The sequence below is a fragment of the Solea senegalensis genome, linkage group LG10, assembly GCF_019176455.1.
Source record: "Solea senegalensis isolate Sse05_10M linkage group LG10, IFAPA_SoseM_1, whole genome shotgun sequence".
Taxonomy (NCBI): domain Eukaryota; kingdom Metazoa; phylum Chordata; class Actinopteri; order Pleuronectiformes; family Soleidae; genus Solea; species Solea senegalensis.
In genome coordinates, this window is record NC_058030.1 from 17,797,841 (window position 1) to 17,815,183 (window position 17,343).

A 17,343-nucleotide genomic window follows, 5' to 3' on the forward strand; every position below is an offset into this window, starting at 1 on the left:
GGAGAAGATTCTTTTCTCCCTTTTCTTTTCTTTTCATTTGGAAAAAGAAGTTGTTACTCACCAGACAGCTGTTGGACCCCGGGCTGGTCATGTGTGCTTAACAACTGGCTCTGAATCGTCTCCACTACCCGCTTGAAGCGACGGCTGGGTCCTAAACACAGGAGACGTCGAAATAATTACAGGTCGAGTCTTTTGTCAGATGTTTCAGATGTATGGTGCGTAAAATCTGATCTCTAGTCAATCAGCCTTGAATCAGAACTGGACAATGTAGCTGGTAATCTGAACGTAAACACTGTGGTCCTATCTGTGTGTGCCATGAGTGAGAAAGGTCCAATAGTTCTTTCCGATTTACAAATCAGATTTGTGTCATGTGGTTTGAGGTCAGATGTACACTATATGGACAAATGTATTCGGCCACAATCTTAACGCTTCAGTATAACAAGACATTTTATACAATGCTACGCTAAGTTTGAAAAGGCACAAAGCAAGGAATATAAAGATTACATGTGTCGTTCCACGCTGGTGGAATGACCTACCAAGTGCTACCAGAACAGGGAAAACCCAGCTCTTCCAAGAGCATCTCCTATCCTAGCACTTAGCTACCCCTACCCCTCCTTCTGCAATTGCATCCACCTCAGCACTCTCACCCTCTATCAGCCCACTGTTCCTATCGAGTGGAGTTCTTGCCAAGACTTCTTCAATGTAGCTTATTCCTCTCCGGTAAGTCGCGTTGGATAAAAGCGTCTGCTAAATGCTTAAATGTAAATGTAAAGACGTGGTTTGGTTTGGAAGCACTTGACTGGCCGACACAGAACCCTGACCTCAACCCCATCGAGAAGAGAGATCGCGAACCAGGTCTTCTCTTCCAACATCCAACGCTCTACCCAAATCTTTAGGAAAGTCTTCCAAGAAGTGTAGAAGCTGTTGTAGCTGCAAAATGGGGACCAACTCCATATTAAAGTACTGTAAAAGTATTTGAATAAGTCATTACAGTCCCTGTTGGTGTAATGGTCAGACGTCCAAATGCTTTTGTCCATTTAGTGTATATCCGATATGTAACAATCCAACATGAATGATGGGGAGCTCAGCAGAAATCAAAGAACACATAAGGAGAGCGTTGTCCTCTTGAACCCACAAATTTGCAGTGATAGCGTCTGTTTTTGAATTTCCCATATGGGGGATCAATAAAAGTCATCTCATCTCATCTCCTGCTTCATTACTAAGTGGTCGCAGCAGTACGATGTTTTCTGTTGTTGATGACGCACGCAAAAAGGTACATTTGTGTGCACGTGTGCCGTTTGAGAAGGTAACGTGAAGATATGGCCAAAGACAGTCTGCAGGAGTGTGTGGGAAATTGAATAATTGAGGGGAAGCACGCAGGCACAAGTGCATGGTGTGAAATGTGAGCTGGAAAAGCCCGAGATGATAAATGGAGTGCAGTGAGGAGTGCTACTGTGAGCTCCTGCTGTCTACCTGTTGTGTGCAGTCTGTGGTCAGTGACATGGAAGAACCAACGGTTTCAGAAAAAAGCCACTGTTACACCCCATTCAGCTTGAATGTGCCCCCACTTCAGAGTGTGTGTGAGATCCTGTGTGTGTGTGTGTAAGAGCCAAACAGCATGCATATGTTTCTACACGACCACGCATGCACGCATGACTGCATAGTATGTAATCTCACACAGCCAGACCTCATCTTGTTACGCTCTGGGAGGTTTGAGGAAAATCTTATCAAGCATTCGCGATTGCGAGAACTTTGAAAATCCTCAGGCAGCCATTCTTTTTTGGCAGCGTGTTTGACAACACCCACTTATGGAAACAACACTTCTGGTTCATTTGTTGGCTGCATACAAACAAGTTTCCCACAGTGTAATTTTGTCAGCTTGAAGTGCGAGGAGACGGCATCTCTCTTGACATTTAAGAACGCGGTTCTCCATGCGGCTCGCAAGACTTGCGAGTCTGAATTCAGAAAAGGCCCCTGTGAGGAGACTTTTCAAGATGACATAACAGTGGATGGAACGGTTTGTCCTCTGTGATTTGTTGTCTCACAGCAGGAGTTTCCTGCCTTTCAACTTGACCCTATGGATGAGGGCACAGGAAAGGGAACAATCCTCACCAAATACATGACACTCTCACCACTTTCAATCTTATAAATCTGCGACTTTTTTCTCGTAGATTAGCTACTTTTAATCTCATAAATCTGCGACTTTATTTTCTCATAGATTAGCCACTTTTAATCTCAGAAATCAGATTTTTTTCTCGTAGAATTGCCACTTTCAATCTCATAAATCTGCAACTTAATTTTCTCGTAGATTTGCTATTAATCTCATAAATCTGTGATTTTATTTTCTCATAGATTTGCCACTTTTAATCTCATAAATATGCAACTTTTTTCTCGAAATATTACACCGTCGTTGTATAAATAATCCCTATTATATAATATGTATTTTTTTAATGACTGACCTTTCTATACCTGTTTAAATGTTCAAATAGTAACTTTTATCCTGTTGCTCTGCTCCATTTCTTTGTATTATTCTTTTAAGATATTATTTATTCTCCAAAAGGGCTGAACAATTTATAATTTTCAACTCAAAATTGCAATTTGAAACGAATCACAAAGGCCGCAGTTGTATTGTTCTGTTTTCGATTGTTCTAATTTCTATGTAAATGTAATTCAAACACGTTGGAAACAATTCATATCTTTACATTTTCATCCTTGTATAAAAATTTCAGCCCGAAAAGACAAGTACAGAAAATAGGAACATGGAGCACTTCTTGGTTCCTGTACGTCTCCTGACCTGAGAGCAGGGTGAAGGTGACAGAGTAGATTCCATTCTCCTTGGTTGCAGCTGTGCTCTCCGTATAGGTGATGTCCACCTGAAACTTGACCGGTTTCTGGAAGACTGTCGGGCCGGCTGTGGACTTGTACTCCGCTCGAAAACTGGTCTGAGAAATCACACTGTGGCTTAAGCTGGGGATCTGGGAGGAAAAAAAAAAACAATGAACAAAAAAAAAAAAAAGAGAAAGAGAGGTTGGTGCAGGAAAAATGGACAAAGTCATAGGAAGCGCTAGAGGTGTAGATCAAAACGGGTAGTAAAAAAGGAGAGTAATGGGGTTATGCCTTGTATAAAAAGCATTGATGTTTAATTTTTCTCCCACACTTGCAAATGACAAGGTGAGTAAACCCTCATTAAAAACCCCTGCACATACAACTAGCCACAGTTTAAACTCTATGGAGATGAATGCCTCAGGGAGTAGCCATGCATGCCGGGGAGACTTACGCTAATGTACGTAATATTGAGTCATCCAACAACATTGCACTCTCCCACAATCTGAAATGAATTTGTACGCTCAATGAACAGGTGAACTTGGAAATTGTCACATTTCACCACAACGCTGGAGAGGGTTTGACATCCCATTAATGCGAGTGTGCTGGGAGGTATAATTCCACTGATTCAGGTGACAATCTCCTGTCGGGAATATCAGGCAGCATGACCCAGAGGAGAAACGGTGTACCTCCAGGGATGGGAAAACAGATTTGCCATCAGCGGCAAAGGCAGAGTTTACCTTTACTTTGCTTTGTTAATTCTAACTGGGGTGAAAATAGGTTCTGTTCAATTATGTACATGGCATATCAAATATCACCACTGAATGTTTGTTAATACAGTTTCTGCCACGCTCCCTTGATGCTGCCGGCATTACTGCGGGTATTTCTGCATGCACATGTTTATAAGCACATCGCAGACACAAGATAAGGTCTATGCCATTTGGCTGCGTCTTGCTTTACGTATCCGAGCACACGCGTGCTCAACGCACGATACCGAGGGCAAAGCATCTATATGCTAATGATCAATGCTCTCTGCTGATTTTCTATTGACCTTAAGTGAGTCTGCACTCAGTGGGAAAATAGAAGCGCTGAACACAAGCAGTTTACCGAATTGCAACATAAATCAGAATCATGTTAGCAAACACTCAGAGGGAGTGAGAGAACTTTCACAGGCACCAATCACCCCTGCTGTTCGAAAAAATCCAAATCCAGAAGACAGACACAGACAGATAGACACAGACAGACAGACACACACACACAGGTAACACTGTTATACATGTACAAATAAACAAATACATAGAGAGAAGTATGGGGCACAGAGGACAGACGGGAGAAGTGGTTTGAGGTTTTAGGGGTTAGGCAGTGGAGGTAAAGAAAAAGACAATAATTAAGTTAGAGTGAGGTGTGTGTACCGAGAGAAAGGCTTGAACGATGTCTGCCTTGATGGAGCTGAGAGGCTTGTCTTTGATAACGATGAAGATCTGCTCCTCCTTTTCCAGGCTGATGAAGTTACCAAACCAAGATTTTTTGGCAAGTCTGTGAGGAGAGACGAGAAGAATAAACATCAATTGTAAGCATCCTTTAAGTTTCCTCGTTTTGCACCTCCTTTTCCATACATTCATCTGCCCAGCTATAAAAATGGAGAGCAGCACCACTGAGTTCTATCTCTGCAGCTCTGGGGAAATGGAAAGGAGCAAATTGAGGATAAGCCTTGGGTGATGAGCTAAATCTGTGCAGGTGAAGAAAGGGTCCTGACATTTCACCTTCTGTAAAACTCTGGGAATGCTTGGCCCGTGTGGGTGTATGTGTGTGATGGAAAGTGAGACAGGAAGAGCATAATTTGAGCTCCTCTATGAACAGAACTGTAGATCCAGAAGGGGCAAGAGCAGATGAATTCAGTACTGGCTTCAAACAAGTTGTAGCTGCACCCACTAATAAGCCATATGGGCTGATGTTTTCTGGCATATTAATCTCTAATAAAAAGACTTAACCCTTAGCAAAAAGTGAACACTCCATGTAACTTAAATATAAATAAATACCTGTTTAAATATTAATAGAGACTTATAACATGGGGACATTTTCTCTGCTGTATGATGGCACATGTACATATCTGTGCAGGCCAACAGCAGGTGAAAGATGTTTTTTCTAGCCAGGATGTTCCTTCCAGCCAAGTGGAAATGGTCAGACCAGACAGTCAGCTAATCAAACAGGCATATCTAGGCCAACTTTCAGATATCAGGCCCCCCAGGAGCTCAGCAGCATCGCTGCTCCTGCCTCTGTAACCAAACCACAACCTCCTCTCCTACACCAAACCACCCTTGAGTTCATTACAGAGTACTCAAGGGGTTCAAAGATCAAGAGTGAGCCTGTTTGATGCACAGATAAAGGTTCACTGTGTAAGAATTAGTGACATCTACAGGTGAGACTGAAGACTACAACAAAGAGAGGACTCCTCTGATCTTTCTTTCCCAAGAGCATCAGGAAACTATACAGTGGCATTTTCATACCAGAAAGGATGTGAACACTCACTTTCTTCTTCTATTCTTGCACTCTGCCTATCTTTTCCTCCCTCCTACTTTGTTGGTTTATGCGGCAGGTTTATGTGAGAGCAGAGCTGTTCTTCTTGTTTTACATTGTAAAATTAGGTTTCAAAATGCTAAAAATACTTCTTTCTTCATTAGGGTTGCTGTAGAAATGGCACGTGATGGCGACCTCTGTAAAGTAAGATCCTAAAGTACAAATACAACACTTTTTCCTAAGGCTACAAAAGGCCAAACTATTTTTATTTCAAAGTGATTATACACTTACACAAACATACTTAAAGGCAGTGTATTCAATTTCTGCCACTGATGCCACTGGACATTAAACATAGTGGTGGCTTCATAAAGCACAGCATGTACTCACTCTGGAGAAGACTCCGGTGTGAGGCTGGACATCTCCTCTTGTGTGGGAACTGTATAACGCAGGTCAAATCACAATAGCGGGTTTAGAAACATTCAAATGATTGCACATTTATTGAAGTATTTGCAATTAAAAAACATGGTCAGAACCTTGGAGTTTCCTGCGATGGAAGCGCGGTGAGCCCAGGAAGCTGTTCTTGATCGAGTTGAGACGCGTCCTCCACGGCATGCCTCCGATGGAGGGACTTGGGGGTGGCGTTGGCGTGGGGGTTCCAGCTGGGCTGTCCTTGGGAGTGTGCACTGGGGTGCCCTTTGGGGTGGGGAGGGGGCTGCCTCGAGGGGAGGGATGAGGGGTAACCTGTATGAGGGGGATAGATTTGGGCGGGTGGTCAGTAAAGGAAGAAGGCGTGGGCACCAAGGGATGAAAGTGGTGCAGCCGGATGGGTGACAGAGGCACCATCGGGCTGAAGGGCACAGATAGCTGCGGGCTGGCTGCAATGTGGGAGCGTCGTACGCGGGGGCTGTTTGGGATTGTGGTTGGTGAAAAAGGGGAGGTTGGGGAAGTAGGGGAGGGGGGAACAGAGGCAGAGGGTGGATGTAATGGAAGCTGGCAGGGGGTAGAGGACTCTGATTTGGCTGCAGATTTCATATCTGGGTGGGTGTCAGGGAGCGGGTTGGATCGTGTGGCTTGGAGGGGTTTTGGGAGAACTTTGGGTTTGGCCGGTAGTGTCTGTGTCTTGTTCAGTGCTAGCAGTGCAGGCTCATTGTTCGGAGCGAGTGAATTGGGGGTAGAGATACACTGGCCTGTGCGACTGGGGACAGGGTCTGGTGACGGGCAGGGGCTGGCGTTAGGGGACTGTGAAAAGTCTGGGGACTGAGGCGGTACACAAAACTTTCTGGCAGGCTGGAGTTAGAGGAAACAGTGTTATTGCACGGAACAGCAAGGACGCAGGTGGAGGAGTAAGGGAAAACAAAGGAAAAACACACAGGGACACATGCGAGCGCACAGACACATCAGTAAAGAAAGAAAATAAGCAACAGAACAAACATCACAGGCAGACACAGAGGCAGCCAAAGAATGGAGAGGCAGGTGATAAGTGAACATATACAGGGGAGATGGAGGAAGAAGAAGAAAAGAAGAACACAAATTAAAACATGCAGTTCATAAATTGAATGAATAAAATGAAAAGGGAACAACATAACAGTAAATGATTCATGCAATGTTTAAAAACTGCAAACAAAAGGGGATGAAATTGACTTGAATAAAACATACAGGGCTCTGCTCGCACACAAAAGCAAACAAACACAGGTGTGAGACACAGCTGTGAGGACAATTTGGGCGTTCTCAGTAAGAACTGGAACATCATTTTGGTGACGCTGATGTGGAATTTCACATTTACAGACAGGCGCATTCAACAATTTGATTTGCAATGGCGGAATTGTGGCTGCACATGGTGCTCTGATTAATTATTTTCCTGTTTCCAGAAACAAATCTGAGAAAATGAGCCCACACCGAGCCTCTTGCTAAGAGTACAATCCAGGCTTTGGGAAGGTCTGAGAAATCAATTTCCCTTTCAGATCAGCCGGAAAGAACCTGTGTGGCACGAGGAGCTCGTCTTAGGATCCTGGCTAATCTCGAGCCTTCTCAAGTTAGTCAGCTGGAAAAAGTTTAGTGCGAGCATCCTCGCTTATGAAGAGAGCAAGAAAAGCGGGGTTTTCTGAAGCGATACCTAAGCTGGATTTCCACACAGCTCAGGCCACAGGAAACAGAGTGAGGGATAATAAGCCAAAGAGGTGGAGAGAGAAGAGGAGAAAGTTTGCTGTGCTGTCACGTCTGTGGCGTGTGTGTTAATTAGTACGCTGAATATCGAAAACTACCAATAACTCAAACTACATCACATTTGCGAGATACTGTACAATGAAATTACGTGTATATTACGTATGATATTCTATAATGTGTGGGTTTTGGGGAGAACTTGAGCCAATCCCAGGTTACATGGTGAAAGGCTGAGAACATCATGGACTGGGCACTGGTCCATTGCAGAGCCAACCATTCATGTTCACACCTACTCTCCAGTCAACCTAATAAACCCTCTGCATGTCTTTGGACTGTTGGAGGAACAATACCCGAAGAGAACCCACACACAGATGAGAACATGCAAACTCAGCACAGGAAGGCTCTCGGTCGAACCAGGATACTTGCTGTGAGGGGATGACGCTCACCACCACCAACACCGTGAATAAAAGTGAAATTTTCTGAAACATTCCCTGAGCTGAATTTCCACACAGCTGTGCACGAAAGATAGTAATGGCCAAATGGGCAGAAATAGAAGAGGCTTTGGGGGAGGAGAAAGTTTGCTGTGCTGTAATGTTCTTTTTTTTCTGTGCATGTTCATTAGTAAACTGTATACCAAGGTAAAATAAAGCTTAGTGGACATAATGGCAACTCATGAAATGCCTGATTCAACACCTGATGCGAAGAGCTCATCGTATACTGCTAACTGACGGTTTTTATCTGCTTTGGTTTCTAAAGGCATTTGTAAGACCTGCTCCTGACATTAGCATAGCTGATAGCCAGGAATGTCTTTTTTCAACCTCAATTCGCACAACTTGGGACAACGCTCAGTTTGAACAAGGCAACGTAGTAAAAGACACAAAATAGCAGACCTAACGACTGTATCATTGCCACTGAGCTCTGCGGTGTTGTCGTGTTTTTTTTCTCTTCCTCTGACTGGTTTTGTGTCCGCCGTGTTCTCGATGTCACATTTCATGCAGGTAATGCAGGGGTGAAAACAAACACCACGGGGTAGACGAGTGTGAAAGTGCGCTTCATAACCATAAGACGTTATAGTGTGTCTCCGCGTTCTCAAAATGCATTTGCAGAGATGCCATTGAAAGCGTTTTCATGTTGTGTGTGTGTGTGTGTTGTGTTTGGATAAAGGTCAGATGTCGTTGAGTCTTCAATATATAAGAAAACAGCAATAAGACGACACCTATAAGACAGGATCAGCAGGATTTTCTTTTGCAGCTGTTATCCCTGAGGGTGAACAGCAAGACAGGTGCGTGTTGTGTGGGAGTTGGAAAGTGCACTCTCGCAGGGTTGTGACTTACCCGTGGGCTGCTGAGTGGGCTGGTGGAGAGGCCAGAGGAGGCGCCACTGATAGACCGCGACCTGTGACACAAACACGGAAGAACACAGACAAAGGGACAGAGGTCATTTGTGGGATCAACACCCTGTATGTGTCTGTTACATGTTTGGGTAAACACTGGCGGAGGTGAGAGCTCGGACATCACATGTTGAACACGGTTAGAAAGGGTGACAGCATTATGTTACCGTCATACTAAGCACACACAATGCCTGCTTACACAAAGAGGTTGAGGGCTCTACAACACAACAGCAAATTGACAACACACATTGTTAGCACTGAATCCCAGCAATTACACCAAGGCGAGGTAGAACGTGGTTGCCAAAGAATCTGTCGTTACGCTGTGTTCATGCACAGACGCATAACTGACCCAACATTTGTTTTATTTCTATAAACATAAAACCAAAAAATAAACTGATTCTGTGGCCCGCAAATGAACATTTAAATTGTGAATATACTTGCTGCAACGTTGTTATCACTGAAACCAGCACTTTTAATTGAATACGTTTCCTTGATCTCTGATGATATATCATGGAGATTTTCTTTTGTCTTTCCGTTGCTCCCTCTCTAAGGGTCAAATCAAATGTGCAGATCATGAGATTTTACACCGGATGCCCTTCCTGAAACAACCCTCCCATTTATCCGGGCTTGGCACCGGCACAAGGAGTACACTAGATGTGAACCCTGTGTCTGGGGTCAATATAGAGTGTCCTATTAACAATGAGCGATGGGGATTGGGTAGCTTGCTCAGGGGTAACTCAGCCCTTGACCTGGTGGGGACTTGAACGAACTATGGTCTGCCCATTGCCTTAAAGGTCCAGTGTGTAAAGTTTTGCTGAAATTAATTTCATTTACCTAATTGGATCAACTGAGTGTTTAATATTTACATCAGGAACCAGGTCAACTCTACGGAGGACACCATTTTGGACCACCATGTTTTTACAATAGGTGACAATAGAGAAAATAGACATACTTTTTGAGTTTTGGTGCAAACTTAAGGCTACAGGTTTTCCAACACACGGAAAGGGAAGAGTAAGGTGAGGAATAACCAATATATGTTGCTAAAATGTACAAACTGTACCTGGAATATAATACATTTCTTTCATATAGCCCCCTTTAACCCTTAAGAGTTCCTTTAAACTTACTAATCTGTTCCTAGTGGCAGAAAATGCCACCTTCCCATTTTTTTCCTACTTTAAATTAGTCAGTCTTTTAAAGCTACTTCAGCCTGAAATACACATATCATATTTTAACAATATTTTTTGAAATTTTAACCTTTTAAAGGTTCATTATGTTTACACAACAATATTTAAAATACATTTCAAGGAGAATTTGATAATAATTATTATTAGGCCCTGGGATGGGTCAGTAATTGGCAGAAACATTGACTTTGATGGATTGTTATTTTTTTGCAGTGTTATATTTAAAGAAAACTAAACAAAATAAAAAAAAACAGCCTAATTTGTTCCTAATGGCAGAAAACACCCAAAACAGCAGTTCCCAAAAACTGCTGTAAATGTTTTTAACAATTAAAAACCGAATGGCAGGAAATGGCCCCAGGAGCTCTTAAGGGTTAACTCAAAATGTGAGTTCAAATATGTTCATTAGACTGCAGCTTTTCTTCCAACATATTAACCTTAGCTTCCCACCGCCTGTCAACCATTTCTTGATAAACCAACCATGTTGGCCTTTTAGGCCTTTGGTTGCACCGGATCAGTGGGAAATGTTTTTGAGGGAGGGGATGAAGTGGGACATTTGGTTGAGTACCATTTGTCATGTTTTTCTTTCCCCTGCAGATGCTGTCAATAACCTCTATAAGCAGAGCCCTGTTCAGAAATGAACAATCACAGGACAATCTGTCTCCATCAAGCACACACACGCACACAAGCACACACATGCACACAAACACAGCACCTGTCAACACTCGGAAACACCAGCTGCTCACTGTCACAACACTGTTCCTTATTGTCACTCAATCTAATAATAATAACCCCACTCCATCTCTCCCCTTCTTTCTCCATTTCAGCAGTGCTATATCTGTGTGTGTGTATGTGTGTGTGTGTGTGTGTGTGGCCAGGCCCACAGATTGTGAGAAGATAAAAAGATGAACTACAAACTGGTGTGTGTTTTTTTCTACCTCCTTGGTTGAGGAGGAAAAAGCCTTGAGGAAAAATGTGAGGAGGGTGTGAGGGAGTTTAGAGTGATTGAGGAATGAGGGAGGGTTGAAAGAATGTAGGTTGGGAGGGATGATGGAGTAATGGAGATAAATGCTCATTCCTTACACTGGTGCAGTTCACATGGGACCACATGGAGGCATCCGTACATGGACACACAAAAAACTGTATGAAACCAGTGGCCATAAAAAGAGAGTGGTGCCTTGTGTAAAGAAGGAGCTGATAATAGAACGAGAATGTGCCTCCCGAGATGAACAGACACACACAAACTGAGCAGAGGACAAGCAACACTAAAAACTACCATGAGAGAAAAGGAAATAAGGAAACACCCACTCTGAGGCTATTTCTGTAATTCTCCCACTGCCCCTTATGTGAGTGCATTTATTACACTCACTCATGCACACATGAGTAGGCGATGCAAAGTCTACATTGGCTAGGATTCCTTAGAGCAGCTGACCAGACAGTTGCTATCATTTACATTCAAGTCCTTCGGTCCACTGAGACGTGCCCTGGTTGTGCACTACTACAGCTTCTGTCCGTACTTTGCCAATCGCGCTTCATGGAATCACGGCCAAAACACGACATCCTCGGGCCATTCTGAGCATATTGTAAGAGACACCCTGCATCTGTTAGTGCTGGAAAAGCAGGTCTATATAGCTAATGTTTCAGATGGTTACGCTGTACAGTAGTAATGGGCGTCAGAGAGACAATGAATTATTAATGACAAACACGTCATTTATGGTGAACTAAGCCATCACTTATCATCTATAATATAGAAACAGTGAAGCCAGGTTGATAAATAAGAGGGAGAGGAGATGCTGGAATCAGCCAAGAACTATACATGCATGTGTCTGTGTGTGTGTTTGTTTAAAGGCTTAGTTCACTTTAATTAAAAATGTGTGCATTAGTATTCCTCAGCAATGCAGAATGTTTTGTTCTTCAAGTTTTGAAAGACCAATTTCCAAGATATTTGTCACTATTTCATTTAATTCAAGGTTCATTTGTGGCGTTAGTGTTGAAAAAGAAAAACAATAACAAAACCTAACCTTAACTTAACCTATAGACAAAATGAAATGTTAGCTCCCTTCAGAATATACACTGCCTGGCCAAAAAAAGAACAGTCCTGCCATTGTCATCTTGGAATATGCCCATGTCATCAGGGAAGAAAAAATGCATTCTTTGGGCACATAATGTTGCTGAAGCTAGACCTGACCAACTGCAGCAACCCCTTACCTATTTGTTTAGTTAAATCCAGGTGGCAACTTTTTTTTTGGCCAGGCAGTGTACATTTTCTACTTTACCCTGTTTTTGTGTTTAGCATGGTTTAGAATTACCTTTTTAGTTGATAAAACTCAACTTTATAAAAAAGCCATGACAATATGAAGAGTTTCTGTGTACGTTTCCTGGGCGAGCAGAAAACAAACCTATTTTCCTTTTTGAAACTGATGTATCAGCTTGGAAACATTACTTGTGTGATATCTATCTATATTTTGTATAACGTTTCACACACTTGAGAGGTTATGTTACTATAATACCTTATAGTCACATTATACTGTATTATTTTACATGTACATTGTATATTGAAACGTGGTGATAAAGGAAAAAAGTGGTCAGGTTGAGGCGTCGATCACAACAATTGTGGAAATATTATTTAAAATTACCATAATGTTAAGATCGGCCGATAACACGATTTATAAACCCTTAACCTCTGTTTAATATGGGACATTGTTACTATAAAGACAAAACTTTTTCAGCACTAAGTTACAGAGAAGGAACATAATTTACTGCCCTGTGTTTATGCACTCAAGTGCAGTAATTTCCTCCCCAAACATCTAATAATAATACAATTCACGTTTTAATCTATATCATTATATTAGACCACTTTAGTTACTAGTTACAGATTAAGATTTGTAGCAGTTACAACACCTTCAAAATAAAATAGTATGATATGTATGGTATGTACTGATAATTTTAGTAGACTTTACGCAAGAATCACGCAAGTCGAGTCGAGTCCCTGCTTTAAGTTACAAGTCAAGTCTTATGAATATTGAAGATGAAGATGATTTCCCAGATATTCCACATTTAAATATGCTACAAAAAGACTAAACTGATTTTGAACTGCTAGAGTTTTATCTGTAACAGAAACACTGTAATACTCATACAATGTAAGGACTGCTTCATGGTCACATACAAACAAATGTGTATATATATATACATATATATATATATATATATATATATATATATATATATATTTGATCACCAAGATGTTAACTAGCATTGGGATTTGTATCAAATTGAATGTCACGTAGTGTGTTTGTGTCGCTCGGTTGCCAGGTTTGTATGCAAGGCCACAAAAGCAGAAACCCCAAAAAACTAATTGTAACGTTAGTTCCTCAATATCTGAGAAAACGTAAATATTCCATAAATGAAGTCATTTTGAGTCATTTTACTGAAATCTAAGTCAAGTCTGAAGTCATGAGAGTCAAGTCGAGTGTTTTACCAACATTAGTCAAGAAAGTCTCCCACCTCCGCTTATGACATTTACTTTGTACTTGAGGATTTTTATATCATGTCCTTTTATGAAAGTAATGAATCTTTGCCACATAAAAATGTGCCGCAATGAAAAAAATGAATCCATTCAAACATGGAGAGAGAAAACCCCCCCACAATATCTGTATTGATACAACGAGACATAACTGAGAAAGTGTCTCCTCCCACCTGATGCAAATGTCTAATGTTACCTAATCTAGTGTTTTTTCCATCATCCATTAGTCCTCAAGCTAACGTTACCATTAGCCTGTTTTGGAATGGGCCCCACGTCTTCATGTCAGAGTCCCATCCAAGCACCTGTGGGGGTCTAATGTAAAAACTGCAGGGAATGGAACAAGTACAAGGGCTTCTCGGATGAGGGCATGGACTGAAATAAAAATGGAAGTGAAGCAAAACAAAAAAGCATGGTGCCAGGAGTGAAACAGCAAAATGAATAAGACTGCTAAAGCCAAAGCAAAGTTCATGCACCGTGCTAGCATGGTTTAAAGCAATTAGACAAAGTTTCCTTTTTTACATAGTGTAGATATTCAAACAAATCAACACACTTTTTTAAATTTGTTTTCTTTTCTGAGCCTTGACAACTCCCCGGGGAATTTGCACATTAATATTCTCGCCTCACGTTTGCACACAGAGCTGGAGAGATTTGTATTAATGGAGCTTTATTTGTGGTCATTTGGGCCTCTTACATACATTGGAGGTAATAATTAGCATATGAGCTTAACATATTAATACAGCTCTAAATAATTCAACACATTCAAACGGCATGACGCAAAAGTATAAAAGAAAAAAAAAATCTATTGATATTCTCTTCTTCACACTGCAGCACTTTCCCATGTTTCATTTACATATCATTAACCTCCTTTCATTTTTCCTGGCATGTTGTTAAGATTTAAAATTAAATCGGTGGGATTTTCCTGTTCTTTGAGTTTAAGCACTTTAAGGTACATCCTGAAGACACCTTTGGGTATATAGAGAAAGGAACGGCCGTTCATAATACAACACATCAAATGAAGGATTTATCCCAGATCTATTCAATGCAGCCTCACAGGAGCAGTTAAATCACCACTCACGAATATGAGAACGCAGCCTGGGACGTTTTTCGGATTGTCAACGCCCCCGCACGAGAGACGTGAGTCAGAACGCAGGATGGGGGTCGAGCTTTAAGCATTTTCTTTGTGTAATTTTTGCTAAAAATATTTTCCCTCTCTCTTCCACCGTTTATTCTGGTGGAAATGTATCCTGTCAAAACACATATTTCAAAGTCAGGCCTCTCTCTGACGCCCTCTGATCTGAAGTTCTAGGATTTCTTCTGTGCTGTCGACTAAAGTTTGCTGCCAGGGAAAGATAAGGTTAGGTTCAGAGAGGAAGTCAGTCAAATCTTTGGACGCTTTTCTGCTGTTTGTGTGTGTGTACCTTTTCCACCGCCATTGCCAATGTACAAACACACAAGCGGGGCAACGTGATCAAACAAAGCGCACACAAGGATGTGAGAAAAGAGGGGAAACATTTCAAAAACACAGCAAAATCCTTTTTACCAACATCCCCTCTCCCACTGATCAGCTGGAGTGTCAGGACTTAAGAGATATTGGATTTGATTTGAAGGTAAGGGGGTGGTGGTAGAAGACTCCCACTTCCCCTCCAGGGAAGACTGACTAGCAGCAATTCCACATTAGCATAGCAATTCCATACTAACTGGGGTGGGAGGTGGTGGGGGGAGTTGAGACTGAAGGTCAGCTGCAAGCAAGGGACAGAGAGGGAAAGAAAGAAAGAGTGACACAGACAAAGGGGAGGGAGGATGTGAGAGGACAGGGAGGAGATTTATGGGACAAAATTTGAAAATGGCCGGTTTTGAGAAGAAAGATGCAGCAGAGCGTTTTCCCTTTAATGTAATGTAATGTAAAAAAAAAAAAGTCCTAATCTGTAGAGCAAGCAGTATTGCACGTTGAATTCCAACAGCACTGCACAAACATGGGGATTGTGTACTTGGCTGTTTTGTGATTTAGATTATCTTTTTAAATCATTTTGCAGCCCTATTTTAATATACGGAGGATGTGACCTGTGTGTAACACAGAAAACCTCCTCTAATTAATGTGAATTTGAGTGACCTTTACAATGCACTCCATCCACTGATCAGTTACACTGTACACGTGGACTGAGTTGTATGAGGAATTGTCGATGCTCAGTAGAATCGCTGCAAACTGCTCTTATTTGAAATTCTGGACTTGGTTGAAAAAGAATCATAGCGGAGGACAGGAGAAGGCAGCTTCAAAACCAACACAGCCTTTAAATAAAGAAGAGGTGAGCTTCAGATTGCCTGAAGGAATGAATACGTCGAGCAGAGGCAAAAGAAACACAAGACTTATCTTGAAGTGAAATTCAGATGCACCAGAAGTCAGAAAGAATGGAGTTAAAGTGTGACTAAACTGCTGGGGAAAGATTTAGTCACGCATCTGACATCTGGATGAATATTCAACCTTTTAACTATATCTTTTTATGTATATACTGTACTACACACACTCTCTGCTCCTCTGCATTTATGTCCTACACCTCTGAAAGCTTTTCCCCGGTATTCTGCCAATCTGCCTATCATTAGGCAGATCAGGTTATTACGCGCTCTGATTCAATCTTTGCTGCTGTCAGAAATGTTCCTGCCTCTGAGCAGAAATGTGTGGTGCAATGATTTATTGAGTGTTGTAATAAGATGAGGGAAAATAGATTTTAAATCAGTCCGGTGTTGCCTTGTTGAAATGGCTCTGGCTTGCCTTGAAGATATCTAAAACAGAGCAATGCTCTGGAGGAATTGGGACTCAGTGTGGGAGAAACTGATGATCATGGCATTCAGAGAAAGGAAAAAAAAAATAGATAATTGAGCAAACACTGGGAAAGAGCATAAGGGGGTGTAGATTAAGACTATGAATTGCAAATGTGCAGTCGTTCTCATTTTTAAATTAAGTTAATTAAGATAGTTAAGTCAAACTTCTGGAAGTGCTATCCTAAAACTGTTGACTCTTGTGGATCCAGCAGTGCTTACTTTTTTTTTCTCAAATGAAGTTGTAGCTTATTAAAATAGACCGCATGCTGCGAGTGTGTCTTCACTTTTAAAACAAAGCAAAAGAAAGGCCTTGCTGCATCGTCCTCCTGCCCACGAACGTCTCCTTGAATGAGGGCGAGACACGGAGAAAGAGGAGGAGAGGCGTGGGGAGTGACTGACAGGTGAATACCTTACTCTTTTGCTGCATTTTGTACTGGCGTCGGGAAAATATCCAACCTTTTACTGTACAATGATGTACTACAGTGAGACAGGAGACAAACACGAGCACAACGAAGACCTGCTGACACCAGAGCCAGACTCACTGTCAGACCTTCTGATACACAACTGGGCTGTGAGAGCATCCAGGATTGCGCGCGCACGCACACGCACACGCACACACACACACACACACACACACACACTAACCTTAACTCTAGAACCAAGTCGTAACCCTGAAAGAGCTCTTTAAAGTCATGGGGACTAGACAAAATGTCCCCACAAAGATATAAATACATGTACATACAAACGTCCATATAAATGGACAATGTGCAATAACAAACTATGCAATCCAAACTACACTGTACAGGGCAATGTGAGATTCTCAATGGCATTTTATATCACTGGCACTAAAATATGACGAGCGAAAATGTGTTTCACGTGATTATTTTTTTTCCTGCCTAATCTATCGATCCATTTTCCATCCTGGTAGGTGACGG

At 41.9% G+C, this 17,343-nt stretch overlaps 1 protein-coding gene across 1 annotated transcript in view; it reads right to left on the minus strand.

Moving 5' to 3' along the window:
• LOC122775877 (serine/threonine-protein kinase BRSK2-like) overlaps window positions 1-17,343 on the minus strand; it is an 86,138-nt gene that overhangs the window by 4,357 nt on the left and 64,438 nt on the right. Inside the window, exons 14-19 of the mRNA XM_044036082.1 lie at window positions 8,835-8,895; window positions 5,874-6,627; window positions 5,728-5,776; window positions 4,236-4,359; window positions 2,795-2,975; window positions 62-151 (exon numbers count right to left, since the gene is read on the minus strand). Of these exons, the coding sequence (XP_043892017.1) occupies window positions 62-151; window positions 2,795-2,975; window positions 4,236-4,359; window positions 5,728-5,776; window positions 5,874-6,627; window positions 8,835-8,895 (1,259 nt within the window). The remainder of the gene's footprint in view (window positions 1-61; window positions 152-2,794; window positions 2,976-4,235; window positions 4,360-5,727; window positions 5,777-5,873; window positions 6,628-8,834; window positions 8,896-17,343) is intronic.